Source organism: Harpia harpyja, chromosome 13 (assembly GCF_026419915.1).
Source record: "Harpia harpyja isolate bHarHar1 chromosome 13, bHarHar1 primary haplotype, whole genome shotgun sequence".
Taxonomy (NCBI): Eukaryota; Metazoa; Chordata; class Aves; order Accipitriformes; family Accipitridae; genus Harpia; species Harpia harpyja.
Genome location: NC_068952.1, coordinates 12,367,730 through 12,392,530, shown reverse-complemented (window position 1 = coordinate 12,392,530; position 24,801 = coordinate 12,367,730). Strand labels below are relative to the sequence as shown.

At 44.6% G+C, this 24,801-nt stretch overlaps 1 protein-coding gene across 2 annotated transcripts; it reads right to left on the bottom strand.

Moving 5' to 3' along the window:
• Window positions 1-1,190: 1,190 nt before the first annotated feature.
• Window positions 1,191-24,590, bottom strand: RD3 (RD3 regulator of GUCY2D). 2 transcript variants are annotated; one of them, XM_052806876.1, is made up of 3 exons: window positions 24,446-24,590; window positions 12,737-13,051; window positions 1,191-4,942 (listed from the first exon to the last, which is right to left on the bottom strand). In XM_052806876.1, the coding sequence occupies exons 2-3, from the start codon at window positions 13,030-13,032 to the stop codon at window positions 4,645-4,647; spliced, it is 594 nt and encodes a 197-aa protein (XP_052662836.1). In that variant the 5' UTR covers window positions 13,033-13,051; window positions 24,446-24,590; the 3' UTR covers window positions 1,191-4,644. The 2 variants fall into 2 exon arrangements, with proteins under 2 accessions (XP_052662836.1, XP_052662837.1); XM_052806877.1 differs by lacking the exon at window positions 24,446-24,590 and adding an exon at window positions 23,685-23,799.
• Window positions 24,591-24,801: the final 211 nt, after the last annotated feature.

Below are 24,801 nucleotides of genomic sequence, written 5' to 3'. Positions count from 1 at the left end.
CTGTGCTGTAGGTTGTATCCTGACCACTGTGATTTACTGACCCTCTGAACTCATGTAGTCCCCTTTTGGAACCACTCACCTGATCTCCAGAATCTGCTGAGCGATGCATTCCATGCTTCAGTAATACTTCGTATGGGGTAAAAATTACTTCCTTTTGTTTAACATATGCGTGCTTTACATGTACAGTGCTTAGCACAGGGAGCCCTGAGCCATCTGGGGCCATCTGCTAATATTAAGATGTTCTAGTACCCAGGATCAGGTACAGAATCAACAGGAGTGACTCAAGTATCTGGAGACAAAACATCCATTTTGTCACTTATATCTTCTCATTTCGTGGCAATACTGGTTAATGTGAGACGTGCTTGGAAACACGTTGATGAAGACTTCAATTCAAGGTTGTATCTGTAAACCACTTAGCTTCAGAGAATTTCAGACCTTTCTAGTAGTTTAATCCTGGTTATTTATCATTTTAAATCTTGGGATCTGTTTGTAGAGGTATCAAGATAGAACGTAGGTGGCTGCGTTTGTAGCCTGTAGAGAGAGGATGGCTTTTTTTGTTTAGATCAAGTGCCTTTACCATTCCTGCCTTCCTCCTTTGATACATACACAGTGCACGGTAGGGCAGTGAAACAGCTGTTGTGTTTGGCTAGATGTGGACAGATTATATTTCAGGACATCTTTAATTACAGACAACAAGTACAAAAAATTGTTTTATATTTCACAGCTTTGCTTTAATTCTCTGAGGTTCCGTGATGAAATGTATAAACAGTGCAATCTCAGCAGACAAGTATTTCCTGCAAAGATTACTCCAGTTCCTCATGGTGTGATAGCTGTCTGAACTATATGCTGATATGGGTGAGGAACCTCACCTCCTGCACACCTTTGCCGACTACCACAGCCTGTGGGCCAGGCTCATCTGCAGAAGGCATAGAAGCCGGGCTGCATAGTCTCTGTCAGGTGAGTAGTGACTCTGAGTGTTAGCCCCTTGAAGCTGAGCAGTGCAGCTGAGCTGCTATCAAGGTGTTGCCATTACTTTTTAGAATGTATAGTAAGTCTAGGACTGCTTTTTCCTGGGTGTAATGATGTCCTTTGGCCAGCATAACACTATCAGCAGTGGGGCAACTGTGATGCTCTGGGCTTATACCAAAATCCTTGCTCAGTTTTGAGAGAGTGATTGAGGATTTAGAATCATTCAGTTCACTTGTTTGTTAATTATGTTGTGCTCCTATTTCACTGTTTATTCTTCTTGAAGAATTAAGACACTGGACTAGCTCTTGGGACGGGCTAAGAACAGATCAGAGAGTCTTATCAGGGCTGTGTAGAAATGTGGGTGGTTTGGGGTTTTTTGGTTTGGTTGGTTTTTTTTTTTTTTTTTTTACACTAGCAAATACGGCAGCCCAGGAGGAGCAGAGCTGTGGAGTCAGACAGTTGTAGGTGAGGACCTGATGTTCACACTACACAGGTTTCATGAGGGTTTACTTCAGACCAGCATTAGTTCAACTTTATGATCTGTAAGCCAGCTGCAATTGATCATTTGGGTTAGCTTCATCCAAAAGCAATCTAGTTTGCCCAGTATGCCTGCCCAGTGCCATGGACCATAGCACAGTAGGTAGGGACAATCAGGAGTTGCATGCTCCTGATTTGAACTAAAATGCTAATTTAGCCACACAAAACGTGGAATTAGGACAAGGCAAGCATGAGTGGGTAGTTGTTGCTGCATGCTGTGACCAAAGGATCTTTTATGGTTCGGTCTACAGCATTCCTAAGAAAAATGAACACCACAAGCACAGTGCAGCAGACATGCATCTTAACCACCTCCCCAGCTCTGCTTCAGTACCTGCTGGTGCATACACAATGCAGAAGGTCACAGTCAGTCTCCAAGCAGCTGGCTACAGGCGAATGTGGTACTACTTCTATACCTTTAAGAGTACTAGATAGCATGTAGTAAGAACAGAAACCTCATAGCTTGGTATCTGAATACCCCTTTATCATCAGATACTACTGTGAGCGCAGTGTAACTTGCAGAAGAGGTACAGGGAGAATGATACTGTTGAAAAGTTTGGGTTACATTTTATTGTGGAGAAATGATAGGTAAGTTGAGGCAAAACAGCTGTTGCAGGCACTGCCACAGCCTGGCCTCTATAACATACATGGCTTTGACCAAAGGTCAGATTTGTCTCCCTTTGCTGGCTGTTAAACAAGAATGGTATCTGCTAGCTGGAGGTTGTTAATGAAGGACACAGTATGATCACAGGCTGCTGTGACAGTGCAAACACCCCTTAAGGTGATTTCCTTGGCTTTGTACATTGGTGTAGGGAAGTTAGTTACTCCTGATTCTCCTTAAGAAAGAGTGAGCATATTACATACACTGTACTGTAACAAAGAAGAGCTTTATGTCAGTGTGTCTGAATGTCCCATCTCTCCCAGCAGTCCATCAAATATTGCATCAATACAGTCAATACTGAAGGTGTCAGATAGAACGTGAGTGCAAATAAAATAACAGAGCTGTAGCATGAAATTAGTGAACTCATGTCAGCCTTCAGTTACCATACAGTGGTTTGTAAATATATTAAAAAAATATGCTTAGCTTTTTTCCGAACAAGAATTGTTCTGCCAATTGTGCTGAACCCTTTGCTAGAGATCCCACATCTTCTAGACAGCTAAGGCTATGCTAAGTGTGTAAAGCCTTTGTTTTTACTTCATATACACAATCACATTACTTCACAAGGACATACAGCTGAAAAACACCAAGCTGATTGTCAGAAGGCTTTAAACTCTCCCTCATTGACCTAGAGTTGAAATAGCCCATCCCAAACTGGATGCTGTATCTGGAAGCCCTGAGTTTTTGATTAAAAGTGAGCTTCTGCTTTCTGTCCCTAGGAGGGCTGCTGGCAGCACTGTTTACCAAGGGACTTGGAAACTACAGCTTGGTGCTAGTAAGAAAGCCTTGTCTTCAATCTTAGATAGCTGAGAGCGGAGAAAGGAAGAGCCAGAATCCCACGGTTTTAGAGAGCTCTTAAGGGTTTGATCTTGATCTTTGTTTTATGCTGCCCTCCCCCATCTCTGGAAGAAACTGCACATTTCTACTCTAGGATAGATTACATGTACTGGAATTCTTCCTGGAGGTGGCACAGCCTCAAAGGGTTTTATCTTGGCTGTAGTACCCACATGTTGCTGCAAAGATCCCCAGGGAAAAGACTTGGAAACAGACAAAAGAAACAACAAAGCTACAGGGTCCTCCAGGAGGCTATACGCCACTGGCATGATTCCCCAAAAGCCAGTCATACAGGGAAATCCCTCTCTTCCTTACCCATCTCCCATTGGTCACTACAAAGCATCCTCGCCCTTGGCTTCTCTACAGGACCCATGACTTTCACAGTGTGCCATTCTATTTCCTTTGCTGTTGAGAGCTCTCCCTACTGATGCTGAGTTAGAGCCCTAGTAGCTTTTCCTCAGTGGCATTTTCCTGTTTCTTCAAGGTCTCAGCAGAACCATGCTGTCCTACAAGCTACTCAGTTTGCACCAAAGATTCTTTTGTAATAGTATCAACTCACTGGCCAACAGCCTGTGATATGGACAGCTCTCTTCTGAGCACTCATGAGAGAAGACTGAGAGAACAAACCTTCATCTGCCGAAGCCCTTCAGTCACTCACAGCAGCAGCTTGTTAAAATGATCTCAACTATTGCAGCTGTACAAAGAGCCCTGCAGATGAATGGTGATTCCCTTCACCCTTCTCTGTACATTGATACTATCCCTTAGTACTCTTTCAGGCTTAGCCAAAAACATTAATTTCAGCCCACTGACTTATTACTGGGATGTGGGGTGGACCACTTACCTCAGCAACACAGAGCACTGAGGACCAAGAAGAGCATTTGCCACAGCACTGATGCATGCGCCTGTATATCTACGCAGCAGGTTGTTATATTTCTATATACTCTGCAGGTGCAAGGTTCAGGGGGTTCTGCCTGCACAAAAGAGAAGATACTCAAGAAACCTGAGCATGCGTAAACTGGTTGCTGTGGAATAACATTGGTCTTTCTTCTCAAAAAACTTGGGTCTGTTTCTACTCAGGTTAGATTGTGAATTGTCAGCAAAAAGCTGATCAAGAGCAGTGCTGAGGTTACCTGTGAAGTTTCTTGTAGCACTGAGGAAGGTTATTAGTTGGAAAAGGAAGTTCAGTTCCAAATCAGATATGAGCTTTAACTCACAGGCCTGATCCTGTAAGCCTTACTCATGTAAGTGGCTGTCGCTTTCAGCAAGATTGGTCCAGCCAGCAGCTCTCACTAGCTTGGGCCAAAAGCTTTCATAGATAACTACATCCAGGCTGGGGGGTGGGTGGGGGGGAAGACAGACATCACAAAACTAGTTCATTTTCCACAAGAAACCAGTAATAAGAATGAGATAGTAAGTGAGCCTTGCCCTTAAGGTTACTGAATAGCTACTAAATTAAAGGAAAGGCTAGCATGTTTGGTAATAAATTGTGTTACACACCACAGGCATCAGCAGCAGTTAGTATGGACACAGCTTCCAAGAGGGAGACAGGCAGGAAGAGAGAGCTGGAACAAAGAAGAAACAGTAGAGCTAAAAAAGGGTTAACTGGGATTTTGAAAGATCACCATCTAAAAACCTTATTTAGTATAGAGTCAGTAATCCTTGGCATTCCGAAATTCTGGCATGCTCCAAACCCTCCTCGTGGGCTGGGTGCCCCGCTCCACATCCTCAGAGATGGTCTTGATGTCACTGATGAATGGGGAAATCCTGGACCGAGATTTAAATGTTGTTAAGGAGAGGCTGGTTTTGTTCTTTGTGTTCCATTGCCTGGCAAGCTTCTTGGCCTCTTCCTCCTCTTTGATCTTCTCAGCAGCTTCCTGCAGGACAGAGCGGAAGAGCCGGGATACTTCCTGCACTTCTGGTTCATATTCAGCAATGAGTTGCCGGAATCTGAAAGCACAGTCAAGGCACAGTTTTGATTAAAAACATCAAATTACGGATTGCTGCCAAGTCACTGTGCTAGGCTTGGAACTTGGCCTCTCCTACATAATGGGACTCCCTGGACTGAAGAGAACAACACAGAGGGGCCATAAAGATATGCTCAAGGTCTCAAATCACAAGCAAGCCAGAGAATGTAAGGAAGCAATGAATCACCATTTCTCATAAGCACAAGAAATAATAGGGAGCACCAAACAAAACTAGAAGGTGGCAAGTTTGGAACAGAAGGAAGTGCTCTTTTCACACAACACCTATTAAATCAGAACTCAGTGCTATCAATAGCTTAAGAAACAAAATTATGAGACAAGTTTGTAGAAAACGTCCCCATCACTGCTGATTAAACGTTATTGTCCAAATGCAAATCCTTGCTCAAATAGTCCCTGAACTGCTGCTTACCAGAAGCTGATGATAAACCAGAGAAAGTCTCACTAGACTTTCTCTGTTTCCAATTCTTGTTTCCCATAGCATTACCCAATGGCTACTAGACAACCAAAAATCCTGTAAAACTCTTTTTTGTTGTATGTTTGCTAGGCTCTCAATATTTAAATTTCATGGAAGTGGTATTTCATCTTCCTCTGGATTTCTGTAGGATAATGGGACTGGCTCAGCTGATAATACCTTCATTGGCAGCATGATGCTGTATCTAAGTAGACAACTGTGAATTAATCCAGTGCTTTCTCAACAAAGAGCTCAAAATGCTTTTTTGATGTTTATTAAGCTAGTTTAATACCAGGGAAGAATTACCACTGTTTATTTCGCAGGTGAGGAAGATGAGATGCAGAGCAGGATAGTTTTCTTGAAGTCACTGAGTGGCTCACTGGCTGGGCCAAGAAGAGAACATACCATTCCTGACACCTTGTTGGGTGATTTGGTTCCCAGCCTGGAGAGTGTGGGATCCGCTCCCAAGGCTCACACACAGAGATATTGTAGTTGTTCCATAGTAGTATGCATTTATGACAGATGGTAATATGGCTACTCCTCTAATAAATATTCAGTTCTTAACATAAAAATTATATCTACAAGCAGACACAGAGCTAAACTAGAACTTCACTAAAATCCAGGTATTTGTACTTAATGGAAGCTAAAGTGTATAAGGTCTGTAAGCATTTTAATATTTTTCTCCAACAGAACTGAATGAGGATGGAAAACAGTAGGACTGCATTTAAATAAGCCTAATTAATACAGCAGAAGCTGATAGAAAAGATCTTGCCTCTTGGTTTTTTTTTTTTTATAAGCCCTGGGAATGTAACAAGGAGTTTAGTGCAGTATGGAATTGCACTGCTTAATGGTGTACCAAAGGGTACCCAAGATAATAAGGACAGAAAGAAAACCAGAGATAAAACAAGAAGACTCTTTGTACATTTATGCCTTTTGACTCTTACTGTGGAGGCCTGGTATTGGACATATATCTTAACATCATGCTGTATCCCAGATATTTCAGTGTGCTTCTTTCACAGCAAGTATTGGCAGCTACATGTACAGCTGTGGAGACACCAATATTGCATGCTGAGGGAACTCAGTATGAGCAGAAGCACCAGTCCCTTTCACGGTCAAGCCAAAGGAGTTTGAGGCAAAACCTACCAAAGTCACCAAGATGTTCCTTAAGCATTTCAGTTGCTTTGGATGAATTCCTAATCTCCCTTCACACCCCCCACCAAAAAACCTGTAAACTTTGAACATTTGGGTGCAAAAAGCCTCTGAGGCACTGTAGTTCACGCTGGTACATAAGTACTTACACAATGATGCTAAACCAAATTGTGCAGAGCCTGTAAGAGCAAGTGACTAGGTCTTGCTGAGGGTTAGCACATAACAGCAGTAACAGAGATTTGCTGTACATTGCAAACATCCTTTCTGCCTTCCGAGGCGGCACTTCAGTTGCGTTACCAAAGAGCAAAAAATACAAGTTTTCACAATAAATACACTTTTCCCTTTATCCTAGTCAGAATAATAGACAAATGAGTCCATTGAAACCCAAGTCTTTGCAACATCATTATTATACCACGGAAGGCACCTTCAAGGGACTTCTATTGCAGAGGTGAATGGAATGAGTCATTCCATTATTTTATCTCCATGTGTATTTTAAAGAGAGATGCTGTCATATTATATATATCTATCAGGACATCCTCTTCTTTTGTATTGGCAATTGTGCACCCAAAAAGGCCTCATCACTGCCTCTGGTTTTAGAGGCTGTGTGTCATACTGCTGAATTGTGGCTCCAGAGCAGGTAGCAGCATGTGTCAGGCTATTACTGGACCAGTGACTGGCTCTGGGAACAAGAGAGAAAATGGGTGGTACGACAGCAGATTTACTTCCTGAACACAGAGCTCTAATGCTGATGCCTCTAACACTCCCAACGAATCTAGCTGAAATAGTTTTCTAAAATCAGTGTAACTTTCCACCTTCATGGCTATCTGCCTGTTTGCACTCTCCTTAGCTAGGGCAGCAAGAGTTATTTTGTGAACTCTGCTTTTGCTGTTAAGATTCACCTCTGAGTTTTCAGGACCAACACAAAAACTACTTCATATGGATTTGAGCAGGTCTAAGAAACAAAGAGAAAGCAATCCAACAGACTGTCTGCCAGTGACCCAAAGAAAAGCCACTCTTATTCAGATGGAGAAGGGAAAGGGGGCCCTTTCCTCTCCCTGATAGGATGAGCTAACTTTACCCCTTTATTAATGCCCACCTAACTTCAGTACCAGCACGTTTGTGTAAGGGACAGCCCACGTATGAAGTCCAAGAGGTGTGCATGACACAAATATTTCTCAGCAGAAAGGATGGACAGGTTATCAGGGGCTGTGGTCTAGCTAAACCAGTCTGTGTGTCAGAAAATAGATGATGTTTGCTGCAGCCACCTACGCATAATTGAAGCCATCTTCCCCAGTTACAGTGGAAGCCAGTTGACTGCTGGATGATCCAGCAGTCTGCTGTCTGCACAAAACAAGCAACATATAAAACAGTAAAACCACTGGAATCAAGGAATATGGGCTTCTATCCTGGGAAACAAACTCCACACAAAGCTGCTTGGTGCAGTTAAGCACACAAAATTGCACGAGGCGCACCTATCTTCTAGCACAGGTTAACACCCTTACACTTTTGCATGGAATAGTTTCAAACTAGGCAACTGCACAACCATATCTAGAAATCCCTCAGTAGGGTTTCCTTACTCACTGGAAAAGTATACCTATCTATCTTATTTGTGAAACAAGTTATGATACTGCTGGTAGCTAACCTGTAATATATTATGCAAGTCACGCAGTCTTAGACGTGACTGTCAACAAAACTCACCTTGAACCAGCACAGAAGCCTGGGGAGCATGTATATGCATACATAAGGATGAGCACATCCCCCAGTCCAGGCTGTGTTTTAATCACAGTTCAAACAAATTTGTTCTTTAAATTGTGACCCTTCTATTTCCTTATATGGGCATTAGATTTGAAGAATCTGGCTGCACTTGGCTCATACTGGCACTGCTTTTTTTAAAGTGCTGTCACCTGCCTATGTTATTCTGTAGGTCCCCAGTTCAGTAGGTTTCCTAAGTACAGCCTGAACTTTAAAGACCTGTTAAATCCAATGGAAGTCCGTGGACTTAATATGCTTATAGTTCAGTGTATTCCTGAGTGCCTGTCTGAACTGGGAGCTCTAAGCAGATTTAGTCATTCGAAGAAAACGTGGGGTGCTTAGTGCTAATAATTAGCTGCTGACTCCTGAATCTATATTTTGAGCAGGAATTCTGGTTGTAAAGCTATGACCAGCTTTGCTACAGAAGGCTATTTGACTCCCAGAGGACTATGGCATTCACGCTTAACTGCAACATTCATGTCACATCACCTCAAACTTAAGCTCATAATTGTAAATAAACCCATTTCTGATTTTAGTCATTTGTCTTTTACATTCAAGCATACTAGGAAGTCCACTTGAGCTATACACAATCCTTAGAAAATTATAGTCCTTAGCCTGTGGTATTAATAACATCTAAGATCACCAAAATGCAGATTTACATTTCCATATTAGGGGGTTTTGTTTGTTTCTCTCTGGGCAGAGGAGGACAGAAACCCACTGTTTCAAAGAAGTGAAACAGACCACAACTAGCTCTGATTAGAGCTAAAGCTCTGAGTAAAGATGGCAAAAATCTAGCATTCTGTATTAGCAAGCTACTAGTCTACTCGTACAGTTTATCCATGGCAGTTAGGTACTAAGGGCCTCACCAAAATCACTGTCACTTCCTTCAAATGGCTCCAGGGTTTAATTTCAAATGTAGTCAGCGATCTCCAACCCAGTAACCTAAAGCTAAATTACACCTGAATGCAATAGCTTGCTTTGTATGAGGTGAATCAGAGTCTCCAGATATCTGATGGTATTTGCAGTGTACCTTGAATCCTTACAGAATTTCAAGAGACTCAAAGAAAAGTTTCTATTGACCCAAAATACAAAACAGGCAAACTGGATCTGAAAAAAAACCTCCCATTTGAGAAGTGCTCCTTTCCAGCCTCCTCCACATCTAAAGAAACAAATCTGTAGAAACTCAGCCTCTCAGTAGATGTGACTGTAGCCACAGAAAAGGACAATTTGGATAATCATTTAGACCTTTGGAGAATAAAGTGACATCTCTGACAACTCATACAAAAATGTTTTGTTCTGGCTTTGACTCTGAGCTCAGAATCTCACAAAGAAGGAGACCTTGCATGACACAACCAAAACAAACTCTGCAGTCTTGCAAGATGCATGCTACTTGTGTTATTTAAGTATTAACATGCTTGTCCAATACATCAAAAAGGACTTCAGCTCTTCAAATGTCTAAGATGGAAGGGGAAGGATCAAGCTTAATATTTCAGACAGAACCAAGGCCTTCAGTAAGGTACATGTTCTGCATTTGAATTTCCAAATGCAAGCTCATACATTTTTTTTGGTGGAAGATTTTTCTAGAAGTTGCTGCATAACAGAAAGTCCAGAGTATTCAAGAGGAAACATCAGCAATGCAATGATCTTGTGATTAAAGTAATTCACTGGAAATGTGAAGATTTCAGTTGAATTCCTATTATACTAATCTTGTGCAATTTTGGGGAAGTTATTAAAATCTCCATGTTATCTTACTTTCTGAGAGGAGAATTTAGCCAGTTTGGGCTGTCTTTTAGTTAGATTGCACGCTCCTTCTTTCTTCTGTACATTTTCAGCTCCTAGCATGGCAAGCCCCATTCTTTTTCATTGTTTCCACATCGGCAACGAAGATTTCTGAACCACAGGGCTCTCAGGTAGAAGGTAGAAGAGAAGAGGGGTCAACTGTTACATTTCCAGCACAAGACAAAGGGATTATCACATAAAACTACTACATATTAGTTTAAGACAAGCAAAATACAGTTTTCTACAGCAGAGTTGTAGTTCAGATGCGGAACTCTGCCACAGGATGGCACAAATGCTGAAGTTTACATGTGTTCAAAAAAGAAAAGCAAAACCCCACAACCTAAACAAGATACTGGAAGAAAAAGCCACATAGGGCAATTATGGACAGAAGGACCACTTCTGGCTCCAAAAGTCTCCCAGATTACAAGGCACAGTAAGTTGGAGGCTTGTGCTGGTTTTGGCTATATACACGATACTGTAATTGTTCATACTGTTGTATTCGATTGCCTTGTTCTTTTCTCTTTTCCTTACACTGATGCTACTGGCCACTCTCTCACATACAGATTGCACATCAGATCAAACAGACCTTTGACCCAATCCAGTTCTGCCATTTTTGAGGCTATGACATTCCCTTCTCAATTATGGAATTGAACCAACAAAGGTTATGCAAGCCTCATTTTTTTAATGTGGCTCTGCTAGCCATGCAAACTCCACAGTATGGAACAAACAAAAACATGCCACTTCTTGAATTATACTGTAATACAATTTGTGATAGCCTATAATAGCAATTTATAAGAGGATTTTTAAGAGGATGGTTTTATCCTTTTCCATTATGCCCACATAGAACCCACCAATGTTGCTGAGTATGTTTATCTACTGTCAGCAGTATGCTGAATCCTGAACAACAGCAAACAACCACTACACGCTGTGCTGAAATCATGCATCTTGCATGATTTGTCTCAGTTAAAAAAAAAAAAAAAAAAGCAGCAAGATGTATATGGCTCAGCTTAATACTCTTTTCTGAAGGAGATTATGAGCCTTGGGGCCTCCCAACTCCAGCGACTGAAGCCTATTCTCATGGAAATAACCTGTTTGCCAGCCAGGCCTTGCTCAGTGGCCCTGGGGATGGTGAAGATAACTCTGAACCCCAAGGGGTTTGTAGCGGCTTGTTTACAGCATAGCTTGAAGTTATACAAATACAAGGCAGGTGCTGTTCCCAGCAAACTTTCACTGGAGAGAACTTGGCCACTGAATGATCCCAAATCTCTGATTCTGCCACCATGGCAACCTTTGCAAGAGCCAAAGCCCTATGCCAGCTTGCTTCCAAGGTTCAGCCCCAGGGAAGATGAGGGCTAGAGAGGTAGCTTTGGCATCCTTTCCTGGCTACCCCCACTGTAAGACAGAGGACCAGCTATTCCAGCCCTCTTACAGTTGTAGTTCAGGAGCTGTAGATTCATTTATTCAAGGGAAAACAGGTGCCAGCATATGCAGTGAGGGACTGCAGAGTGCTGAGAACTCCATTGCATATGGCCTACCAGCACTGTCTTTTTTCTAATCCCGATTGAACAACATGTCACAACAGGGGAAGTGGATTATAAAGGCCCATTTCTCAGCTTTGCTTTGGCTAAGGTGAACTTCAGAGTCACTACTCCTCACTTGCACTGTACTAAGCGCAAGTAACTTAGAACAGCCCCCTCAAAAGGAAGAGTCGCCTCCCTCCCTTCCAGTCTGGATGCTACAGCAGGCTTAGATCTATTTCGGAGGGCATTTTCACAGAAGGCTATTCAGCTGGCAAGCAGCAATCCTATGTCTAGCACTTGAAAGGCTCAACAGCAAGTCTAAGAGGCTGTGTCTACATGTACACTGCAGAAGGCAGAAGCACCACCTAGCTGTTAAAGCCAGCTGCACACCCCACGTGCATCCTACTCCATGTCAAGGGTGTGGAGGGAGGGCAAGGGAGGGAGAAGCAAGCAATCCCTCCTTTCTTTGGGAATACCTGACTCACAGGCTGAAAAACACAGTAGCACCTTTTGGCTAGTCTGGACACTGGGGACAAGTGCCTCAATAGACCTGCTGGACAGCTTGAATCAAGGAAGGAAGGCTCCAATGGGAGTGGATAAACACCAAAGCAGGTTGTTCAGAGGCTGTGGCATCTCCTCCCTCAGAGACACTCAACAATGGACAGGACAAGGCCCTGAGCAAACTGATCGAACTTTGAAGTTGGCCCCACTCCGAGTAGGAGATTCAAGCACATACCTCCAGAGGTCCCTGTAAACCTCAATTATTTTAAGATTCTAAAGACTGAAGCAAAACCCATCACAATACTGAAATGGTAACTGCTCATCAGGCAAGATAAAGTTTTTCTGGCTACTGAGCAGCATAAAGTACTCAGGCCAGTCTCAGAGGGAAATGGCATTTAGTAACTTTTTGCAGGAAGTGATACTATGTTAAACTGACTTAAAACATTCGATTTCCCTTCTTCCACAAAGACACTGTCCCAGCACGACTTATGATAAAGGATGCCAAGTTTTGGTTCTGTTGGTCTGAATAGCTCTCACTCGCTCCTCACATATCATAAAGAGAAGAGGGAGAAAGGAAAGTTCTGTATCATCACATCTTTTACTGTACCTGAGTATGACAGGCCCACAGTAGGAAGGATGTATTTTGGTACACATATCCTCCAGCTGCAGCCGTTCTCCTGGGCTGATATCATAGCTCTGCTTTGGATAGCTGACCAGCCAGCCGTAGTCCACCCCAGTCTTGATCTTGCGATACTCATTCTCCCGCTCTCGCTGCTGCTTCTCTGCCTGCTTGGTCTGCCAGTTCAGCTCCATCATTAGCGTCTCAACCACCATTTCTGTTGGGTTCCTCTGGGAAATGCGGTTTGGGGGCTCATTCCACCTGAACCAGGAAGCCAGTGACATAGTGCTCTGTGTGTCTTTACTGGGAGTGGGTTGAGGGTAGGGAGGGAGAGAAAAAGAACAGTGCCATCATCAACACACCTCAGCCGAGAACATTCTCCCCCGCACACCCCTCAAGTTTGTTGTTCACCTGAAAGTGCTACTGGATTAGCCACTTAGAACTGATCGGTGCTGAGCACCTTGAGAAATCTCACCCATAGCAGCCAACTTGGGCAGAGGGCGAGACAAAGGGTGAAGAGGCACAGTTTCCCTTGAACTTCCAGTCACCACGTAATTAAAATGACAGTCACAGTTCTTATATCTGAAGTCAAGTTATAAAGATACCTTGCTCCTCCAGGTTAGGCTGGGGAAGCATTCTGCCCACACAGAAGAGCTGGAGCTAGGTCTTGCCTGTCTGAACACTCATGGGAGGGCACAACCTTGCAGCAATCCTTCGTGCAAAAACTCAACACACGGAGTCAAACTATTGCTGGGAGCCACATTCTAGCTAGCAGGAGATCCTTAGGGATGAAGGCTGGATAGGTGACCTGCTGTGGTGGGTTGACCCTGGCTGGACCCCAGGTGGCCACCAAAGCTGCTCTATCACTCCCCTCCTCAGCTGGATAGGGGAGAGAAAATATAACAAAAGGCTCATGGGTCAAGATAAGGACAGGGAGCAATCACTCGCCAATTACCGTCATGGGCAAAACAGACTTGACTTGGATAAATTAGTTTATTACCAATCAAATCAGAATAGGAAAATGAGAAATAAAACCAAATCTTAAAACACCTTCTCCCCACCTTTCCCTTCTTCCTGGCTCAACTTCACTCCTGATTTTCTCTACCTCCTCCCCCAGAGCAGCACAGGGGGATGGGAAATGGGAGTCGCGGTCAGTTCATCCCACATTGTTTCTGCCACTCCTTCCTCCTCAGGGAGGACTCCTCACATTCTTCCCCTGCTCCAACGTGGGGTCCCTCCCACCAGAGACAGTCCTCCATGAACTTCTCTAATGTGAGTCCTTCCCACAGGCTGCAGTTCTTCACAAACTGCTCCAGCGTGGGCATCTTCCACGGGGTGCAGTCCTTCAGGCAAAGACTGCTCCAGCGTGGGTCCCCCATGGGGTCACAAGTCTTGCCAGCAAACCTGCTCCAGCATGGGCTCCTCTGTCCACAAGTCTGCAGGTCCTGCCAGGAGCCTGCTCCAGCGTGGGCTGCCTACAGGGTCACAGCCTCCTTTGGGGGCATCCACCTGCTCTGGCATGGGGTCCTCCACGGGCTGCAGGTGGGTATCTGCTCCACCATTAACCTCCATGGGCTGCAGGTGGATATCTGCTCCACAGTGGACCTCCATGGACCGCAGGGGGACAGCCTGCCTCACCATGGTCTTCACCATGGGCTGCAGGGGAATCTCTGCTCCAGCACCTAGAGCACCTCCTCCCCCTCCTTCACTGACCTTGGGGTCTGCAGAGTTCCTTCTCTCACATATTCCCAATCCTCTCTTCTGACTGCTTCTGGTGTTGCGCAGGTTGTTTCTCCCCCGCCCTTCTTAAATCTGTTATCCCAGAGGTGCTACCACCATTGCTGATGGGCTTGGCCTTGGCCAGCAGCGGTTCCGACTTGGAGCTGGCTGGCATTGGCTCTGTTGGACATAGGGGAAGCTTCTAGCAGCTTCTCACAGAAGCCACCCCTGTAGCCTCCCCACTACCAAAACCTTGCCACACAAACCCACTGCACCTGGGTTGGTTTGCTGCTGCTGTAACGTAGGTGGTAGAGCTCACCCATACTTAGGTAGTACTGGCAGAAGCAATAGCTCCATTAGTTACAAGGCCAGGCAGAGCTTTAACTGTTATTTGGTAATTGTGTTGTTGCATGCAGGGGAGGCTACACCATCTTGTACAAGCTGAAGTCCAACTATTAACTATGCTGGAAAAGCACACCTTAGGCGCTACCGCCAGTGCCAAGGGAACTGAGGCTGGGTTGAGAGGCAACTAGCAGCATACCGAGGTTTAAACTGTTATTACTTCTAAGTGAGAGGTTTCTGCTGCTGGGAGTTACCCAGCACTTAGAAGGCAGAACAAACTGCACCAATCAACTCAGCAAAAGAAGGATTAACTCCTCACCCAGCCAATCCCTCATGTAGTCACTTCAAGAGAACAATGCATGGAACAAAGTTATTAACTATTGTATTTGTATTTAAACACAATGGAATCCAAAGCAGGCACAAGGGACCTGAACAGGAGCAAAACAGCATCTGTTTCTTCACACAGCGCACTTACGTGCCTTGTTGCTCCCTTCCATTAGCCCCCAGGGAGAAGGGGTAGCACAAATAATAGTTGCAGCTACGATTACCAAAAGGCTACTCTTGGCAGCAGCCCAATCAGGACATGGCGTCAAAAGTTAACGTGAGGGCGATGGACTAAAGAGCCTGATTCTGCAGGGCCTGAGCAAATCCTCACTATTGAGACACAGACATGAAGAGAGACATAAAAGGGAGAAAAATATGCTTTTGATTTAAGCTGTCATATTAGGGCCTAGAGCTTTTAGTGACAATGCAAATCACCAGAAGCTCATAACTACCCAGTACTCCCTCTAGAACTGAGAGCCACGAGCTCCCAGACTCCCTAGAAGAGCAATGGTCAATAGGATTCTGCCTTCAGTGCCTGGAAAACCATCACTCTTTGCACCAGGTGAGAAGGATGCTTCAGTTGCTTTCATGCCTTTATCACTTGCTGCAATGTAGCCTTGTTCTCTTTCAGAAATGTTCATATTATGTAAATATGTCACACCATTAAATGAACATGCTCCAAAAACCTGGATAGTCTGTACAGTGTCCCAAGTTTGAAATGATTTCAGGGTCTAATGCTTAGGCTTTTCTAGAATCAGGAAGTTTGACAAGCTGCATCAAAGGACTAGTTTCTCTAGTCCTATACCCTACCTCTCCCAGCAATACCAGTTTCTTCAGAACAAAGACATAAAAGGGCTGAAAACTTCCACAGACCTAGCTACCTAGGTGTGTAAGGCCTCAGGTACTCTTCTGAGACTGTATAAACATTAACAACTTTGCTAGTTTACAATGCTTATACGTGAGAGAGAACTGTAGTGACTGTTTTCGCCCTGGAGTATCAGCTATGATTATCCTTATGATAGCAGCCATAGTCAGCAGCTGCTGGAAGTAATCCTGCTCCTATCTCATTTCTGTGCTCTGTAGGAGGAGGAGCAGCAGGTCCTTTCATTTGCTTTCATGACTAGGGTGACTCCAGCTAACAGCTCTCAAATCACCACACAGCACTCTGGCTGCCTGCCGCTGACTTACTTGCCAAAGACACGTGAATGAACTCAGGCTGGAATTGACGTGCTGACAGCTTCAATGCCATAATCCCACCATCCTAACATGTACCTGGATCTTGCTACATGGTGGCCTCCACTCACCATTACACATTATTAAGGATGAAGATCCTTAAAACTTAAGACCTTTTATTTGGTCTTATCACCCCTTATGTATTGCATAGGTGAGCCCTGCTAGCAAAAGTGAGCAGCATAACAGATCACAAACTGTTGTAAATTATTTAAAAGTCTCCTGTTTCTTTTCAGCTTATGTGACGAGCAATATTTCATAAGCTTTTACAGGTACCTGACCAATTAAAGTATCATTATCATTTCCATTTGCGCCTTCATCTGATGAAGGTGAGCATGCCCTTCTGTATTTTACTAGCAAAGGGTTAGCTTATTTTGCGCTTATTCTGGCTATGACCTGGTCTCATGTCGGTTTAACTCTGCTGACTTCAGTGGCATTAGGGGTAAATCAGTATAAAGCAGTGTAACTGTGAAGTTGAGGAATGTCCTTCCAGCTATTCCTAGCTCACCAGCTGTTTCATTAGAAGAGAGCAAGAGGGGAATTTAGTGGTCAGAACTGGGAAAGAGAGCAAGGAGACCTGGGCTCTAATTTGACCTGCCCTGGCTTTCACATGGTCCTGGGCTGTTCTTATTGCCTGTATGTTTTTCTCTCACAGGTCTCTCTCAAAGCAAGTAGCTCTGCATGAGGAGAACCATTTTACCTACTGCTAGTATTGTGGAGGACCATCAATTAGAAAAATATTTTGGATACCTTGTCTGAGCAAGGCCTGCTGAACCTGAGCTTTGCCCTGTTCCAGAGCTTTCATAAAGCACTGGTAACAGGCAGATTTGCTTTTGATATGAGAACATGAATACCACTGACTCTGAATGGGGCTTCCACTTGTCTACCATACATTACTTGAAAAATTTGCTTCCACAAAAGAAGAGTATAAACTAAGAAAAGCACCTCGCCTGCAGTTGAAATGGCCTGTTCTCAAATGAAGGAAAATCCCATGCAAGCATTTCACGCACACCAGCAGCTTGTGCTAGCTGTTCCTAAGGGAGTCTTGTTTGTATGAGATTGTTTCCTTCCCCATCTCTCATCCATCATCTCCTCCTTTTGAGAGCTGGAAACTGGCCATCTCTATTTAGCAGGCTTGACAAGCCACTACTCTTCCCACTACTGGTCTTTGCAGCCTGCAGAAGATACTGTGGGCTCCATTAATTGTAGCTGCTGTTTTTAATTTAAAGTTCACATGCAGGCTAATCATTAAATGACTCAAAATGGCTTTCCTGTTAAGAAAGACTCAAAGGACTGTCAGCAGGATGTGGCCAACTAAAGGAAGGCAAAAGTTTCAGCTGGACCTTCTTATTGGGAAAAAGGACAAAGTTACACTTTGCAAGCATTCATGTTAAAATTATTAAAAGAAAGAGATATTGCCCCATCTGAATACAGATCTTTATGTTGTACAATTAGTCTATTTTCTGATTCCTTGTAAGAGGCTATCCTGGGAGCTGACATAATCCAGTTGATGAACTACTCTGGTGTTATTCAAGCAAAATTTCAGAGTGGTTTATGTAAGTTTCACTCCAGAAGCAGATATGGGTTTCAAGACTTTTGCCTCATTGACCCTAGACCTTTGTCTAGAAGACAAACCTTCCCCTCACACTGTTGATTGCAAGTCTGACCAACCACCTCACAAAGTTTTAAGCATACATTTACCTTATCTATGTGTGCTGGGTTTGGCTGGGATAGAGTTAATTTTCTTCATAGTAGCTAGTATGGGGATATATTTTTGATTTGTGCTGAAAACAGTGTTGATAATGCTGAGATGTTTTCGTTATTGCTGAGCAGTACTTGCATAGAGCCAAGGCCTTTTCTGCTTCCCACCCCATCCTACCAGCAAGCAGGCTGGGGGTGCACAAGAAGTTGGGAGGAGACACAGCTGGGACAGCTGACCCCAGCTGACCAAAGGGATATTCCATACCATATGATGTCATGATCAGTATATAAAGCTGGGGGAAGAAGGAAGGGGGGGGATGTTTGGAGTGATGGTGTTTGTATTCTGAAGTAACTGCTATGCATGATGGAGCCCTGCTTTCCTGGAGATGGCTGAACACCTGCCTGCCGATGGGAAGTGGTAAATGAATTCCTTGTTTTGCTTTGCTTGTGCACACGGCTTTTGCTTTACCTATTAAACTGTCTTTATCTCAGCCAACGAGTTTTCTCGCTTTAACCCTTCCGATTCTCTCCCCCATCCCACTGTGAGAGAAGTGAGTGAGCAGCTGCCTGGTACTTAGTTGCCAGCTGGGGTTAAACCACAACACTATGTTAAGGTCTGGAATACCTCACTTTCTCTCTCACAGAGCCTCTGAGAGGTTTCTTCAATTTTTAGTGATTGCTATTAAGTCCCTCTGAGACTTTTTCATATAAAAGTTTCCTGTTAGCTTTAGTTCTAAAGAAGCTTTTTGCCTCTCTCCAGATCTCATTTTTGTTCTCCACATTGTCAGCAATTCCTGCATTTTTCTCCTCACGTACTTTATAGCTTTCTCCATTCTCTTCTCATGGCTTGTTCTGTACAATTTCACCTCATCTTTTGGTTTTTTACATTCTCCCATATTTCCCCATGTGATTTCCTCTTCTTGCTCCAATGAATGCACCAAAGAATCATCAGAAATATCAAACTTCATATGCCTTATTTGTTTTTTCACCTTCCTAAAACAGGATTTCAGCCTTTCCCAGCTCTTTTACTAACAAAGGGAATATATTTCCACAGCTTGCTCTCTGGCTGTTCTTTGACCAGGTGGAGGCTGTTCATATAACCCAACAGATACCAGTCTCCTTCAGTCTCTTGCAGACTAGATCACCACTTGCTAAGACTTGTTACAGCAGGGCTGCTTTCTGGTAAACCATGAGTCAATCAGCAGGACTTGTTTGCCTTGTAGAAGATGAACTTCTGAGAATATAAAAATCCCCTTTCCATTGATCCTTTTCCTGGTTCCCAGCTTCCAACACCCTCCAGGACAGGAAAGGAGTCGGCAGAATGTGGGAAATGTGTATTGGGGGGGGGATAGAATACAGTTGGACCCTTTATAAAGGTACATCCTCAGTTGGGTAAGTCTCCTGTGGCTTGCCTTTGCCTTCACAGTCTGTCAGTCCAGGAGTACTACTGACAATCCTTAGTGACTCTCAGTAGTCCTAGGGGTATGGTAGCTGTGTCAGAGCAGATGGAGAAAAATCTTAAGGGGTTGGACAAGTAGGAGCCTAATCCAAAGTCCAGTGACGTCAATGGAAATGTTGTCACTCAGCTGGCTATAGATAGAGTCCCAGGAAATCCACTGTTATCCAGGCAAAGCATACCAACAAACTGGGCTGAGGAGCTGGGAAATGCCTTCCCTCCCTTCTTGTGAGTGGTAGTTCCTTACTACTATGGTCAGAGAGCACAGAGACAGAATTTGTTCATGCAAGATACCCACTCAACCTTTTTCCACCCATGCCAGATCAGAGGGGAACAAACAAGGAAAATTATTTCTAAAAGAAGTAGGACAAGCTCCATTCCCAAATTGTGCTCATAATTGTACTTTTTAAAAGACATGCAGTCACAGGGAAAACAGATGATGTGAAACTGCAGAGCATATTAAACTTTTTTTTTTTTTTTTAGTTTGCTTCTTTAGTAAAGTTTGGCTTACATTATCCAGAAAAGTCCAGTGTCCTTCCGGTAGCAAAGGGTATCTAGTATCTCCCTGGACTGCAACTCATAGGTAAATTAAAGCTGGTTTGGCTACACCAATCTCTGAAGTCTGTACATGCTAACTGATACAACATTTAACCAGCTGCTTAGGCAGAATTTGTAGTCATGGCTATGCTGCTAGCTATACCTGCATGCAGTAGCATTAAGTAGCAACAGCATCATAAATGAACCCCAAATTCTATTTCTCCTGTGATAAAGATATCTTAATTTTGTTCCAACAAAGAATCTTAGCAAGTTCTAATTAAGAAACTGCTGCCAACACCTTCTCAATTTTATTTATATAGTCCATCATAGCTTTGTAAAAGAATCCCTGTTCTCTGTTCTACGCTGCTTTTCTGCAGTTACTTACCATTATCCTCTCCATACAGAGACTTTTACCTTACCAGGGCCCAAAGAACCCTGCTTCCTATCTGTCTGGAATCTCCCTTCTTGTTTAGTGACTGGAAGTCTATGGTGTTTACAGCTACTTGCCATGTGATTGTAATCTCAGTGGAAATCATAACCTCAGACATCTATCTCCCAAAGTTGCTATGAGGCAATTAATGCTGAAAAAGCAGTAGATAGAGCTTTTCAATCAAGAAACTTAAAAGCAATGCAAATACCATGATATTAATACAGCAGCATTCCTCGTTCTGACCTGCACAATAAAGAGAGGGAACTCTTGGGGACACTCAGGGGTCTGCTTATAGACCACAGCAGAGAACTTGTGTTTCGCTTTAGGAGCCTAGAAGATTTTCTTGTTGTGATGGACACATGCTATTTCTGGACAAAAAAAAATAATTAAAAGTCGTTAAAATATATCCAGGGACATGACCCTGTTAGAAGTAGCAAGGAGTTTTGAGGAACAGAAGTGCAGGGGATCAAGCCAACACTTTAAATGAAACATTATTTATTGTTAAGTCTTCACAGCTGCAGGTGTTTCAGGACAGCAAAAAGGGCCTTACAGCGGTGTCTAAGGGGGAGCTAACCATGACAGGGCACTGTGGCACCCAGCAGGCCCTTGCGTGCCAGGTAATGCCTATCTGCCTCTAGCAGGGCTGTGCACACGGTGCAACCAGCCTGCTGCAGGCTGACAGCTCCTGCTGCTGCCCAGGTCTGCTTCTCAATGACAAGCACTCTCAAAAACATGTGAGAAGCATAATGCCGTTCAGCATACAGTCTAATTTCTGTATGAGTTTTTCTCCGGCAGATCTTGCATTCTCAGCATTATAGAAATGGGCTGGCTCTTTGTCTGGTGTAATTGCCACAGAGAGTTACAAGTCACTTAAGCTATTTGCGAATGTGCATGACTGTAAAAATCACCGCTAGGTAGCATAACAGAAGGATAGTCGGAGCGTATCACAAGGTGCTGCAAGACAAAAGAGATACAAAAGTGATACCACTGCTACCAAAGGAAAGCTTGAGTGGCTTTCTGAAAATACCACAATGGTTATGGTATACAGGGGTATGTCACATTTTCTACAGCTAGTAGCCCTCCAAAGATTTTTTGTAAAGAAACTCTTTAAAATTGAGAACACATGAAAAATACTGCTCTTGGCTCCCCAGCATTTGTGTAGTTTGTAATACATTCTTAGAGCTTCAATCTTTTAGAAAACATGTCTATCTGATGCATTTTACATCTGCACTTTGATTGCAAGAGGGGTAAACCAGCATGAACCGGGCTCTAAGCTCAGGTATGAATGAGAAAGATCAGCTACCGTGGTACAGCTTCACAATCTACAGTAGAGCTGCACTAATATAAAACAGATTTGCCTCGCTGAAATAAATAAAAGAGCTGTGTTGATTAACTCCAGATGAAAATCCAGTCTACAGATCTTAAAGAAAAAGTGAAGGAAGGGCCCAATAGCCTAGAGCTCTACTAATGGCTGGGACTCTCTACAGAAGATAATCTTTGTGTTATCTGCAGAAGCAAAAGGGTGGGTGTTACTCAAATCTGCTTATGAAGCAGAGTAGCATTTTACAGTTTGTCTACTTATCAGAGCAAATGAGTTCCATCTGCTGAGAAACAGGACTATTTTCATGCCAAATTCCCACTCACTCTTTAAACAATGTTTTCTAATAGCAACTATAAAAATACTCTATCATACACAACTTATACTGGACTGTTACCTAAACCTACTGAAGCCAGGAAGTTAAAACACACTGATTTTCTCTGTTTGCCTAACTTGTTATTAAAACTCCTATATTTTGCTCAGATCTTGCTGTGGTGGAACAAACACACCTTCAATTCTGTATCTTACTTTGATCTCTGCAGACTACAAAGCCAGGTTTCCAGTCAGGACAGAGGGACCTAAAGTATTCTTCACCATTCATTCAGCCATGTAAATGAGACTTCAGAAGGTAACACAGACACATAGCTTTCCTGTTATTAAAAACTACTCAAACCACAAAAAAAAGCATTACTGCAATAAAGCAGCAATAGCATCTGATGGAAGGCTCCAACACAAAAGGCTTTCAAAATTAAAACTCAGAGAGATCCCCAGCTCATCTTTCTCTATTCTACTGTCATTGTGACTACACAACATTATTAAAGGGGCAGTAATGTCACAAACTGGAGTTTCCAATACTGTAATTCACTGAAGATACTTATATCTATAGAATTATATAAAGTAAGAGCTTGAAACTCAGACCCAAAAGCATATATCACCTGTTGTCAGGTCCACTGAAGTTTGGGTTTTTTATTCATATATTGTGGCGTAGACCAGACTTAAGTGCTGTGAAAATGGGTGGGTGAGATGTGCATTCTTCATCCAGATTGAGGACTGATTCTTCTGTGAAAGCTGGAGTAACTCATTGCATCATAAGGTGAGAATGCATTTTAACAGATGCCCGTACATTTCTATTCAGTACTGAACCCTGGTTACAGTATCTATCGGAAAGTATATTTACTGGAGATCCCCAAAGTCTCACTCTGTTCTGCAGAACTATTAGCCTATGTGGGAGTTTTCCCTGTTCGGGAGAATACTAGGACCAGTGTTAAAGTTTGGTCCTTGTGACAGGACTTACTTAAAAATACATATTGTTTTAAAATAAGCACCCAAAAGAAGAATGCTAAGTTTACAGTTTGAAAACTTAAGCCTCTCTTTGTAGAGATCACATACAGCATAGGGAGCAACCGGCACAGCTCTGGGAAAGCTCATGTTTTTCTTTTTGCAATAGCTGTATGACCCACGTACGGCCCATCCACAGAGAGCAGCCATACAAGCAGTGAGGAGCGCTGTCTTGAGACAGATTTTAATTAATGTGTTAGCATTAAGAGGTGTACAGTGTAGTCTATTCTCAGTTACACTGCCATAACTCCAAAGCTATCTGACTGACCTTAGTGGTACCACGCTGGGGTTACTACACGTTGGACTTCCACACTGAAGTCACTTAGTAGGGCAAGTGTCTCATCTGAGAGATCTTAAACAAGAGTGGCATAAGCACGAGGCAGCATAAACCATGCTTTCCTCCTTGGCTGCCTGTTCTTTACATAACCAGTCACCCAGTGTTTATCCATGCAGGCAGCCCCGTGGTGCCGTGTCCGAGCCTAGCCTGGGAGAGCTGTCGGAGCACCCCGTCCCCCTTCCCTGCCCACCCATCCCACCTCACCTTTGGCAGCAGCGCTCCCGCTGCTTGTGCGGACAGATGGACCCAGAGTGAGCGAAGAGGGTACCAGAAAGAGGACGTGGCTTGGAGTCAAGCCCTCTAAACTGGCATAGCAAGCTTAAACCCACACTAGGGTATGGATTAGCCCTGGTGACGAGGGATAACAGCTGGGCTTACAGCAGTGCTTTTGAGCTGTCAGGGCTTGGTCCAATACCTCTACAAGATACGCGTCAAAAGGTGACACCTCTCGACTTGGGCAGACTTCGGTACCTGTTTAAAAATCCCTCCAAAACTTGAGAGCTTTGTGGGGTTTCCTAATCTGCAGCTGAGCCGATACGTGGAAGAAATGAACGTAATTCACGGAATTCGGGCTTTCTGAAGTCGTTAAAGCAGGGTCGCTGTTTCACTCCCTTCGCCCTGCGCCTCCACCTCCCAGCGTCGCCCACCCCAGCTCCGCGCCTCACGGCCCCGGGGCCCCGGGCGGCCGTCGGCTCTGACGGCGCTGCCCCGGCGGAGGGCGGGCAGCACGCGGCCGCCGCTCCCTCACGGGAGCCTCTCGGGCCGGGCAGCGATAACCACACCGGCGGCAAACGCCGAAACTGCCCGGAGGGCCGCCCTCCGGGGAAACCCCGACCCCGGGCTCCTCGCGGCAAGGGCCGGGAAACGCAGCGGCCCCCTCCGCTTGGCACCACCTCCGTCCCGCCGGGCGCCCCACGGCCACAACACCCCGCCCGCCGCCGGCAGCGGCGTCCCCTCCTCCTTACCGCGGCCACCCGCTCCCGTCCCGCCGACGACGCTGAGGCGAGCGAGCGGCCGCGCCGCGCCGGGGCAACGCCGCCTCAACACCGCCCCTTCGCCGAAGTTGAGCGGAGCCGCCGCCGGCCGCCCGCTGCCGCCGGCTTCTGGCGGGCGGAGGCGCGCCCGCCGCTCCCCCGCCGGCAGCCGCTGTTGCCATAGCGACTACGCTAAAGCCACTTGGCCCAGAGGCGGCGCGCTCCGCCGGGGCGTCCGCCCGGCCCCGGCCCCGGCCCCGGCCCCGGCCCCGGCCCCGGCCCGGCGTCGACTCCCCCCCCCCCACCCCCGCAGGGACTTACCTCTATAGATTAAATCTGCACTGATA